At 43.7% G+C, this 12,283-nt stretch overlaps 1 protein-coding gene and 1 long non-coding RNA gene across 3 annotated transcripts in view; one reads left to right on the top strand and one right to left on the bottom strand.

Annotated features, from left to right (window-relative positions):
• LOC144091654 (uncharacterized) overlaps positions 1 to 12,283 on the top strand; it is a 58,534-nt gene that overhangs the window by 22,832 nt on the left and 23,419 nt on the right. For both annotated transcript variants that reach the window (XR_013305794.1, XR_013305792.1), the window contains one exon: positions 11,412 to 11,468. This is a non-coding gene — a long non-coding RNA (uncharacterized LOC144091654). The remainder of the gene's footprint in view (positions 1 to 11,411; positions 11,469 to 12,283) is intronic.
• On the bottom strand, positions 2,533 to 4,129 carry bhlhe22 (basic helix-loop-helix family, member e22). The gene has a single exon (XM_077624936.1). The coding sequence runs from the start codon at positions 3,973 to 3,975 to the stop codon at positions 3,115 to 3,117; it is 861 nt and encodes a 286-aa protein (XP_077481062.1). The 5' UTR covers positions 3,976 to 4,129; the 3' UTR covers positions 2,533 to 3,114.

Raw genomic sequence — 12,283 nt, 5'->3', positions numbered from 1 at the left:
TCCCAATTTTAGACACGGCAGTGTTTTTTTGTTTGTCTATCCGACACGTTTTAATCCCATCCGGAATAAAAGCACATCCAATTACAGCACAAAGAGTAAAAAAGGGATTAGCAAGATTGGAGGGGGGGGATTTTAATCGGATGACGGCGGCGGGCGGACGATTGAATATTGCGAGATGTTACCCAACAATCGCATTTGCGACGGAGCGGATAATCGCACGTTATCACCCCCCAAATCTCCCCCCTTATGAGATAAACACCATATGTTTACCTGACCTCACTTATTCCCGCATTAATGAATTAGGAGCTCATTAAGGAAAGCACGTTAGAAACGAGTGGCGAGAACAATTGGGTGCGAGCGTGCGTCCATGCTAAAGTGAGCAGTGGGAACTTAATGGGATGTTGCTAATTAATGCTACGTGAAATGTAGTTCAAAATGGCACGTGTGCTAATAAAGTGGGTGTAAAAAGTTTACGCGCTACTTGTAAAATGTTAGGTGTTGATCGTCGTTAAAGAAAAATCAGGGCGGGATTCAGCGTTTGCAAATATTGGTTCGTTGTGAATGACTTTTTTTGTGTTCTGTGAATAGTTTTAAGATTATGAGGGGAAAAATATTGTTTGGAGGGGGAAAGGTCACATTATAATGATTAAAATGTATTTTTTATAGAACAAAGTTGTGTTATATGTTACATTATGAATAACAAATGTTTTATATAGCCAGGATGACTACAATGTCAAAATATAATTTTAAATAAATATTTGAGGAGACCGTACAGATGAAAATATGTCAAATTATGAAGATAAAATCTTGATAAAAGTCTCAATTTTAGAAGGAAAAAAGTAACACTTGGATTTAGTATTGAAAGAAATGAAATGTAAATAGTTTTAAAATGGGATTTCTTTTTTACATCAAACCAAAATAAATACTAAAATAAGTCTAAATACTTTCTTTTTGACTTTGAGAACAAAAAATGAAATAAATGCAATATAAGGATGCCATCTCAATGATATTTTTCTGAATATTAAGGAGAATATATCAATTCCTCATGAGTTAATGTTCTGTTTTATAAAACAATCACAAAGGAAAAAAATGTCATTAATTTGAAATGAATACTTAAAATAAAAAGGCGATGACGTTGGACTGTAAAGTTGGAAAAGTTTCAGTTAAAAAAAAAATGGAAGCAACCATTTAAAATCCTAAATACGATAAATCCCAGACGGAAATTGAAAAGCACAAATGCGCTGGCGCTTGATTTTTTTACGAGGCCCACAACGCGCCACTGTTCGACTATCATCGCTACCCATTTGACACCTGTATCTTTTCCACATAGTATATCTTTTTAGGGCGAGGACGTCCCTCGCCGTCGATTGGACGCGGGCACGTCCATTTGTACTTTATCGTCCTCCGGTTCGTGTGTAGTAAATTGAACTTTTTATGGTCGGGCCCATAAAAAGGCTGCCTTTGGGCCACTTTTCAATTGGGAGCTTTCTTATCGGGGGGGATGGATTTACGCTCAAGTCAATGTCAGGTGAACTGCTGCGTTCATATCTCAAATTTGGATGAGAGAGATGCTCGCTCGTATGTCGAGACAACAGGTGGATGCGTTAAATTGCTGAGAAGGAACTCCTCTTTTCTCATTTTTTGGGGCTTTGTGTCGTTAAAATGAAATTCCAGGTTGGCTTAAATTGAACGGATGGAGAATTGTGACTTTTTTTGTCATGTTGGAAATTGATTGGCTTATTTCTTGTCATTTTTATGACTTTTGGAAACTGATATTTTTTTTATTGAGAACGCAAAGGCACTTTTCACAAAGTTTGCAAATGTAATGATTTCCTTTTTTCAGCACGTACGCTCAATTTAAACGAACAATTCAAAATCTTTTTTTTTTAAAACCAATTGACATTTGTGATAGCAAAAAAAAAGATTTTATAGATTAGAGACACAAACTCCATTTTATGACTCTGTCTCTCCTCAGGGAATCTTTTTTTTTGAACGGTTTGAACACATTTCCCGTTTCAAAAGCCATTTTTTTACGTTTTGGTAAAATGTTGTTTTGAGCAGTGCTTTAAAAAAAGTGTTTTTTGGTTTTTTTGCGATGCATTCAGGAGCAGGGGGGTCCTTGGGGAGCTTGATGGGATTAAGTGGGACACGGTGGCGGGCCATGTTGTCCAAATTGCTCATCATACACACAAAGACAAACAGACGGCCTGTGCATTGTTGTTGTTTGCACGTGTTATGCCATATTTGCATCCATTTTCCAATCATTTGAAATGGGAGAGAATTGTCTCTGTCCGTGGTGCTGAAGCTGTATTTTTTTAATTCGGTGGAAAGCTTTCATATTTAGTTTTTAGCATTCGAGTTCCACATTTTTTTTTACTTCTAAAAGCCGTGATTTATGACTAAATAACACGTTTTACTAAAAGGATATGCATTTTTGATCGTATTCAAAATGTCATTTTTAAAGCCAAATCCAGCCTAAAAATCAAATTGTCCATTTTTGCATATTTTAAAAGCAAAGAATGAGCATTTAAGTCCATCTGTTCAAAATATTTTAATAAAGCTTCTTTTTCCCCCCCTCAACAATCCAATACATACAAACGGGCCTTCAGTTCATCGAATAATAACTCAATTATATCTACACAATTCGACCTGACAACCATCTTATCTATTAAAATATCTGCAATTTAAAAAATAAAAAGACAGACCAGCATGTGCAACCACCAATAAATATCAATCGAAAGGAGTTCCTAAAATGGCCTCAGACGTGCCCCTGCAACATATTCCTAAAAAATAGATCAATTGTGACATTCCACAAAGCGAATTAAAAAAAAAAAAATCAAAAGGGAAAAGCAGCAGTAAGGTTCGATATTTTTTTTTGTTCATTTGTGGGTATTTTTTTCTTCCGTTCCACTCCCGTAAAGTGGGGGTAAAAAGTTGCCAGGTCCACCCCCGTAAAAATCCCAAGAAAAGTCCAACGTAGTCATTCGCACCAGCACTTAGAGGACGACTTTATGTACACGATCAAGTATGGAAATATTAGAAAAAGTGTCGGTATGGAGTCTCTAACCTTGGAAGGGGGGTCTGGGGGGGGCGCGAGCCGGGGCGAGGGGGGGGTTAAGGCTTGTCGGTGCACTGTTTGCACAGGCTGGAGGCGGCCGAGTTGAAGAGGGCGCACTTGTCCGGGCACGACGAGGGGACGCTGGGGGGGAAGGCCGGGTAGCCCGGAGGGGGCGGAACTTGCGGCACGCCCACGGGGGGCGCCGACTCGTAGGCCCCCAGGCCGGGCGGCGGGGCGGCCAGCGCCGTGGTGCCCGGGATGGCCGCCGCCGGGATGGCCTGGCCCTGGTTGAGGTAGGCCACCAGTCGCCGCATCTCCTCCAGCGCCTGCGCCTGCATGAGGATGTAGTTCTTGGCCAGGAGGAGCGTGGCAATTTTGGACAGTTTGCGCACGGACGGGCTGTGCGCGTACGGGATCACCCCCCGCAGCTCGTCCAGGGCGTCGTTCAGGTCGTGCATGCGCCTCCGCTCGCGCGCGTTGATGTTGAGGCGCAGGATCTTCTGCTCTTTGCTCTTCTTGCCTCCGCCGCCGCCGCCCCCCTCCGCCTTGCCCTTGCGCTCGGCGAGGAGGAGCACGTCCCCGCTGCACGAGCGGCCGTCGCTGTCGTCGTCGGGGCTCTGCTCGCCGCCGCTGCTGCTCTCGCCCGCCGCGGCGGCGGCGGCCGCCGCCACCGCCGCCGCCGCCACCGACGCATCTCCGTACTTGACGCACAGGGAGCCCGTGGGCAAGCCCAGCGCGGACGCCCGCGCGCCGGCCAGTAACCCCGCCTGCATGGGGTCGCCGTCGGCCCGGTCGTAGCAGCCCGTTCCGGCCGACGGCGCCGGCTCGCCCCGGTAAGGGTCCTGCATTTTGTTGGCCGACACGGCGCTCAGAGTTTTGTGGAAGATGTCGGAGCCAAAGTTGAACCTCCGGTTCATGGCCGCTCCTCGCTGGCTGTCTAACTGGCTGGCACCCGGTTAGCTGGGAGGGAGGGACGGATGGACGGACGGGGGTGGGGGGGAACTCTTGACGACGCGTCTCGCCCCGACGTTGCCCTTTCCGAGTTTGACGCCGTCACACTTGTCAAAACCTGACGGAGAGGAGGAGACACGCTTTCTCTCTCTCTCTCTCTCCATCTCCCTCCCTCCCTTTCTCTCTCTCTCTCTCTCCCTCTCCCTCCCTCTTGCTCATCGCCCGAAGGCGGAGGTTGGCTTACCAAGAAACATTTGCCCATCGCAGCCCCCGTTTAAGGCTTTAATGAACTCTTTGAACGCTGAACATTTCATTTTAGAAATAATTAACCCGCAACTTTTTCTTCCTCAACGATCGCAAAAGTTTAAGCTTGCGCAAATGTGGATTTTCACTTTCTCTTACTCAGCCGTGGCTCTTCCACCCTCTAGTGGACACAGACATACATTACAACTCAATTGCATTCCTGCTCACTCACTAATGGGGAATTTTGAATCATTTCCTATTGATTTTAAAGGGGACTTTCCGGGGTGCTTCTTGTTCGTTTGTCGCTCCCGGCATTTCAGGTGACCTCTAGTTGGTTTGGGGGCATTTTAACGTTTCTTAGGAACTCATTGGCTCCCATTGATGGCGTTGTTTTGATGGCAGAATGAACAAATGTGATTGCAGATAGAACACTGAGCAAAGTGCAGTAAAAAAAAGTAAAGCATTTATTTCTGTGACAAGTGCCCGTCAGCCAGAACAACATAGTGGACCGATTCGGGCCCACCGGCCGCACGTTTGGCACCCCTGATCTCATGTATATTCACGTTCCTCGGGCGTCCCGCCGTCCACGCCGTCCTCATTACCAAAGTGCTGACAGACCGGGGCCGTAATGGCAGCCGCGCCCCATCTTGTCTCATTAGGCCGAGCCGATTGGCCGTGAAGGTGTTCCCGAGACTTCCTCGTAACTCCTCCACAAGAGGAGGCTTTTCCAGTAGAAAGGTCAGGACTCAACCTCTCAATTTGCCTTTCTGAGTTCAGAAGTTGACTGCTGTGTGTGGCTTTTTTGGACGGGGGTGATTGTATCCTTTAGTTTGAGGGTCACAACTGGTTTGAAGAACATTCTCCTTCAGAATTATGTGGTGAAGAGCACACTTTCTAGTGATGTCAGTTGCAGTTATGGTTGGCCAAGTCGTGATGGAGCAGGGAGCTTCAGATTGGCACTCTGCTGCCCCCATGCGGTTTGATTCTTGGTAGAATATGTAGTCATCAGGGAAAAAAAGTGTAATGGAATGCTAAAGCTTTAGTAATGTTTTTTTGTGTTTTCCCCCTTCTGATAGAATGTAATTACATTGTCTATTGTCTCTTCTTACCTTGAATTATGTTGCTGATATTTCATATCTTTGCAATGCTTTGGTTTATGTGGTTTATCCATGGGTGTGGTCAGTGTAACTGAAACCAGCTGTTTTCATACCAGACCAGGTAGCTGTATATATAACATTAAGAAAAATTGCATTTTGTTTACGTCTGATATCTATAAATATATTTTTTAATCTCCCTTACAAGTTAAATTAATTCTGTACATGAAGAAAGAGAAAACGAAATATTTTTAACCACAGGAAATACAATTTCGTCGATCCATTTTATGACCAAAAAATTGCCTTAAACGTCAACTAATTATCATGAATATATATTGAAATAATATTGAAAGATATGAAAGCAATATCATAAAATGCAGGACATCCTGTTTTATTTGTGAAACATTTGCGGGAAATAGTCAAGCGCTCACTTTGCACTTTTTGCAGTGTGCCAATTGACAGTTTTGGACCTCGAGATGGCGCTGTTGGCCGACTTGTGGTAAAATATGGAAACAATAGTGTGGAATCGTCGAGCAAAGAAAGGAACGAATGCTTAGGAATTTTTACACAAGCGTCATGACGCAGAATCCTAATATAGAAGCAGTTGATCTTACTGCGGCGTTTTCCAACTTTTTTTTGTCCTTCTCTCCATTCCTGATAATCGTTAGAATTTTAATTGAAGCCTAATTGTTTTGCCTCCAACTCAATTTCCCAACGTGGTGTGTTGATTGCTTTCTTAATTGAAAGAAATAAAAGGAAAATGAGTTGGAGACGTGATTCGACCAACTCCCCCCACTCATCAATGGTGGGCAATCTTGTTTATTTTTTATTTTGTAATGACAAAACAGTTGGGGTCAAATTAGCGGATTGCGTATTGGCCATTTTTAATGCCCTTTCGGGACCTAAATGTTGCCCACGAGCCGTAGATTGTAAAATGAAACGGAAAAAGGAACAAGCATTTTTTTTTTTTTTTAATTCATTGGCTGACATTGACTGTGATGGTGTCCAATACATTTGAATGTGGAGGGTTGGTATTGATCATGTTGACGTTTAAAGAAATTATAGTATATTCTTTGCTCTGCAAATTTGAATTGGATTTTTTAAAGGTTAATCTGGGGGAATGGAAAATAGTACCAAAAAAAATGTCACATTTTTTGTTGTAATGAAATGCTCAAAATGTTCTTTTTTTAATGGGATGGATTTATTTAATTATTTGGTAAGGGACAAAAAAAAGTTGCCTCAGTGGAAAGGACTAAACTTATTGGAATAAGTCATTTGAGATTCATTGTAGTGTTGAAATGATTAATTTCCCCCATTTTCTGTACACAACGTTAGTTTTGCACAATTTCTTTCCTAAAAATACAATGATAATATCTATAGAATAATTGTATTTTGTTAAAGATAGGTGTTTGAGTAGAGTTTCAAGTTTTAAATGAAAAAGAATCATTTGATAAAAAGCTTTTAATCATAAAAAACAACATTCTTTCAAAATTCTCGAGGAAATGCAAGAATAAGATATATATTGAAAATGCACTTGTTTATGAGAATGTTATATTAGACCTTAATCTCCTAAAATTCTGAATTGATTTGATAAAAAAAATCCCCAATAAATATATAAAATTAGTCCTAATAAACTCTAAAATAACTATTTTCCCCAACATTTATCCTCGCAGTACATATTTTCCTTTTCAGTTTTCCTTTTATTGCTACGCATTGACGAGCTAAAGTTGCAGTCCTTCTTCTTTCCACCGGAGGGCGTGCTGATCTCTAACCGCGTCACAGTTCCTTCCCCCTTTGCATTTTATGATCCGCACAAATTAAAAATAACACTACTGTATTTCTTAAACCTACATTTTAAACTCCACTACGCACTATCTTGCAAATAATTCATTTTCCTCCAACGTCACTTTTAAAAACGAATCCCTCCCAAAAAAAAGCACTCAATAGTTAAATCACTCCCAAACGCTTAAAATATACATAATGCATTTCTCTTCTGTGCACTTGGAATTATGAGCCGCGTCACAATAGGAGCGGTGGTTAAAGGAGTATCGGCATTTTTGCTGAGAGAAACAAAAGGCTCTGATTTCAGCACCACGCATACCGGACAGCTCCCCACAACACACACATACACGCGTAGGAAAAAAAGGCAGATTTTGAAACACGTTTATTGCATATTTCACAAGGCACAAAAGACGTGAAGGAAAGCATTCCGATAGAAGACGAGGAGGATCATCTCTTGGCATTCACCGCGTGCCTTAATTGTAAGACATTAAATCAAGGTCCGCTGTGAACACGGAGAGACGCAACCCGCGCACCGGATGTATGTATGTGTGTGAGTGCGTGTAAATGTGTGTGTGTGTATGGGTGAGATCCTCTTGCTGCATTCCATTCGAAAGCCCTCTCCCCAGGAAAAAAAAAATGCAAAAATCTTCCTGACTGGGGAAAATAGAAGATCCTGGCAAAAGTGTAAAAGTCCAACCTGTCCACGTTGCACCTGAAAAAGACAATGAAACGGAGATGAAAGGTAGTCCAGAACCCAGCCGTGCTCAACTCCTTCTTCTTCTTCTTCTTCTTCCTGACTTTGGCATTAATGGCCGTTCTCCGGCCAAACAAATGGGGCATCTGCCTTCAGCGCAAGAGAGGATTGGGATGATGGAAGGAGGGAGGGATGGGAGGGAGGGAGGGAGGGTTAGGAAGCAAAGGATGTGAGGGAGGGGGGGTCATGACGTCACTAGGCAAACAGATGTTCCTCTATATTACCCAGCATCCACCAGCAGCATCACCCCTATGTCCTTGAAACTCTAAAATGACGACTGGCGTGGACGTTTTTACAGTGTGCGTGTGTGTGTGTGTGTGTGTGCGTGTGTGTGTGTGTGTGTCAGTTGCCCCCCCCCCCCCTCCCAAAAAATGCCTGTTATGCAACATTGCTCTATCCCACCAGGGAGGAAAAAAAAGCCCAAGCACGCATTAATACTTAACGCTAGTGCGCATGCGCGGACGTGCATCCTTTATTCATTTCTGCATTAAAAAAAAAAAACGCCTTGAATAGATATATTATAAGAAGCCCTCAAAAGAAGAAATGGTAGTTATGGTGATGCGTGTGCACGCGAGGGGGGGAAGCGACGAGCGGGGGTACACAAACAAAGGGCAACGCCATTTTAAGACGTCCACTTGAGAACCGGGAGGTGGGGTGGGGGGGCTTGGGGGGGGTTCTGGTCGCAATTCGCAGCCGCTTTCCCTTTCACTCGGCTCGGCTGCGGTTTGCACTCTGCGCCGCCGAGCACGGTTCGTCCGCCTCTATTTGCGCTGGGCTACCGCAATAACAATAGCAAGTGCGGCGCATGCGCGCATCGACGCCCCTACGATGCGGACCCCCCACCCCCGAAACTCACCGTGGCGGAGGTTGTCTTCTGGGTTATCCGTCCGTTTTTGCAGCCGGGTTGGCGCCCAGGGGTGGAAGGTTTATTCCCCGGGTGTGGATGGATGTGGAAGGTTTCCCGTGAGCCGGCGAGCAGTGCCGCACCGCAAAGCATGGCTGCTGCCCGCCCGCGCAGAGGGAGAGGGAGGGCAGCTCGTTGTGTGCATCACAATGAGTGCAATCTCTCTTTCTCTCCAATAGGGTCTCTCATTCTCTCAGCCCCCCTCTCTCGCTCTCTCTCTCTCTTTTTTCTCTCTCTCTCTCTTTTACATGCACACTCACACCATGCACGATTTCTCTTTTATGGCTTCTATTTATTTATTTATTTTGGTGTGTGTGAATGTTTTCCTTTAGCCGTTTTAAAGCAATTTGGTAGCTTTGAGTAATGTAGTCGGCGCTTGCAATTCATCATTTTTAAAAGCTTCCGGAGGTCCATTAGCCGAGGGCGCTTGATTGCTTTGCATGCAAATTCAAGAAAATTTCATTTCGAGGGGGGGAAAGAGTGATGAGGACTTTTTTTTTCAATTGGGATATGAAAACTATTTCCCAAAACTGGGTGTCAGGCCAATTAGCTTTGTCAAAATACTAGAAATGTAGATTTGGCTACAAATGGGGGAGCAACACGTGTAGACAGGCGGAATAGCGGCAATCCCGGTCACATTTTCTTTATCCTCTCCTTGCGTCAAATGAACTGCAATGTATAGTTGAACGCAAATGCTGCAGCAAGACCTTTTTGCACTTTGTCATATATTCTTTATCCTCTGTAAAGAGCATCAAATATTATCGCTGTACGGTATATCAAGCCAATCCTCATGTCGTCGTACCGCCGATCTAAATTGGAACAAAACCACCTCCAGTCATATATCCTTTATCCTCTGCAAAGAACATCAAATATTAGCATGTGACTGAACATCAATTTCACTTATTCGTTCGATGCCAATGCTCCCAGTTCCATTGGATTGGACATCTATCTCCCTTATTGGCAGCCAAGTCAATAGCATTTCCGTGTATTTCGATGGAATCACAACTGAGTTCAACCCGGACCCCCCCGGCCCCCCTCCCCCGTGTGTATGACAAAAGCAGTGGTGACCCCATTGTGCGAGTTCATTGTGATGGAGGGCGGGGGTAGTGGTGGGCGGTTGGGGGGGTTCACGGGGACCCCGCGTGGCAGGCCCGTTGACCCGCGCACATGCAAAAGGGCCCCGATGCCATTCATGTGTGCATTGTTTTGAGGGGGGGGGGGGGGGGTGACAATAGACACACACACACACACACACACACACAAGCACGCATGTATCGACATGAGGAATGCTTCCATTTTGGAAGCCATAGTAGCATTATAGTGCTAATGGGAATATTTGATAGCAATGTTTAATACTCATTTGGGTGTATTTTTTTAGTGCACAAGTAGAACATCTATATTTTAATTTACAGCAGAGAATATTGCTACCCCATCTTTTTTGTTTTTTCCTCCAATGCTCTCAGGGTTTTTGCTTTTTTTTCCTCCCATAATTTTGCCATTTGCCATGCAGACTACTGCACCAAAGTCCCTAAAAGGTCAAATCATTGACATTAAAACATGAAATAATAAATAGAGTAATATGAGCGAGAATGTTGAATTCAACCAATTAAAAATCCAATGTTGTCATGTCAACCCATAAAAGGCCAAACTAACAACAACAAAAACCTTAATGATAGCTTAAAATGAAACAAAAATAGATGCTATAATAAAAATCGGTATTTTTTTCATGTTCCCTTTTCTCCTCTGGCTTCAAAAAGCTATTTTCACCAAACCCTGCAATGCTGGAATAGAAAAGAGCATCCGTGTCCAGTTCTTCGCCACATACATTATTTCTCTTCGTCCTCCATCTTGGAACAAAAGCACACGGCTGCGATGCGTTCTGGTGAGCAACTGGCGCTCGCGATGTCGTGGCCGCGTGCGAACGCAACCGGGTCATCCGTCTTTGCCCCCCAGCGATTGCTACTACCCATCTGGATTTTTTTTTTCCACTTACAACTCCTACTAGCGCCGAACGAACGTCACCATAGCACCCTCTCCCCATCCATATTTGCCAGAGGTCACAGGTGCATGAGGGGCACCTGACGCTCCACCTGGCCTTCTTCTGCCTGATGAGAAATGGCAAGCAGCATCCACACAAGCCCCGCCCCAATACCCCCCACCCCAAAAAATATGTCACCCCCCACCCTCCACGCACCCCACAATTAGAGCGACGCGTGTCTAGCGTGTGTGTATTGATGATTTTTAGCAAACCGGAAGCTTTGGTGCAGCTAACGGTTATCGTGTTAAATTATTGGTGTCAAACCTGCGGCCCGTGGACCAGGAGTGGCCCGCTAGGGTGGGTGATCTGGCCCGCGCGGGTGTTTTGCTTGATTTTTGTAGTGCTTTTGGGGAGTTCTGTGATTGAGTGTGTGTACTATTGCACTTTGCTTAATTTATTATACACAATGATATTGGAAATTGTTGTTTGCATTTGAGCAGTTTGATGCTAATGTGTAATATACGAACGATGCCATTGGCATGCTAATGAGAATTAGCGTTGCGTCATAATATTTAACTTGTATTTAATATTTAGGGACAAAGAAATAGAACAACCCTTATAAGTGTGTACTTTTTTTTGTTTTTTAGATGCAATTACATTCTGCACAAAACTTTGGGAAACATCGCTGCCTCCAAGTGGCCAAGGTAAGATGAAAAATTTCTATCATTTTTACTATTATTATACATCTCTAAAAAGTCAATTTATTTACTTTTTAAATAACCTGGCCCTAAAAAATCATTGTGAGCCATGGTAACAATTTTTAAATATTTATTATTTAAAGTCTGTTTCAAATATTGACTAAGAATTTTGAGGGTTGTTAATAGTTATTTTACTTATCTTATAAATAGAATTATGAATAAAAAGTACAAATTATATTGTGTTTTAGGTTTTTCATTGTAGATTTTTTAAAGTTAGTTTAAAAAAAACAATAGAAAAATCAAGTATGAATAAAAATTGTGAAAGAGAAGCTAAGCAAAAAAATTGTGATTATTATTTTTGGCCCTATTTCGACGTTGACGGCAGTCTGGCACAAAACACTCCCATTACGCCAATTGTAATTACGTGCGAGTGTTTGTGTGTACACAATTTTGAGCAACATAAGCACGTCCGCGTCAGCGACCGTCGGAACGAGCGCCTCCGAGTTAACGCCGACACATGCGTCTCCATGGCAACAATCAAGGTTGCCGGGCAACCACCTCTCTTTTAGGGACACGGGGAACAAGCCCGGGGACCGACTGTAAATACCGGACGTGCCTCCACGCCGCCGGGTTAGCCCACCGCTAACGACGCTAGCTCCCGCGGGCATTTAGCGGCCATTTTGGCTCCTGCGTCTGGCCTCCCAAAGCCCCCCCCCCCCAATAAAGCATTCCATCAGCACCGACCGAGGCTGACATCACTGCAGTCGGCTCAGCTGTTGGCTAAAAATAGACAAGTGCCTATGCAGGAAATATTTAACTCC

Source organism: Stigmatopora argus, chromosome 17 (genome assembly GCF_051989625.1).
Source record: "Stigmatopora argus isolate UIUO_Sarg chromosome 17, RoL_Sarg_1.0, whole genome shotgun sequence".
Classification (NCBI taxonomy): Eukaryota; Metazoa; Chordata; class Actinopteri; order Syngnathiformes; family Syngnathidae; genus Stigmatopora; species Stigmatopora argus.
The sequence above is the reverse complement of the archived record's forward strand: the minus strand, read 5'-3'. Positions and strand labels throughout refer to the sequence as shown.

What these genes read in the sequence shown, in the direction of transcription:
- bhlhe22 (XM_077624936.1), bottom strand. Translation starts at nt 3,975, where the DNA reads ATGAACCGGAGGTTCAACTTTGGCTCCGACATCTTCCACAAAACTCTG.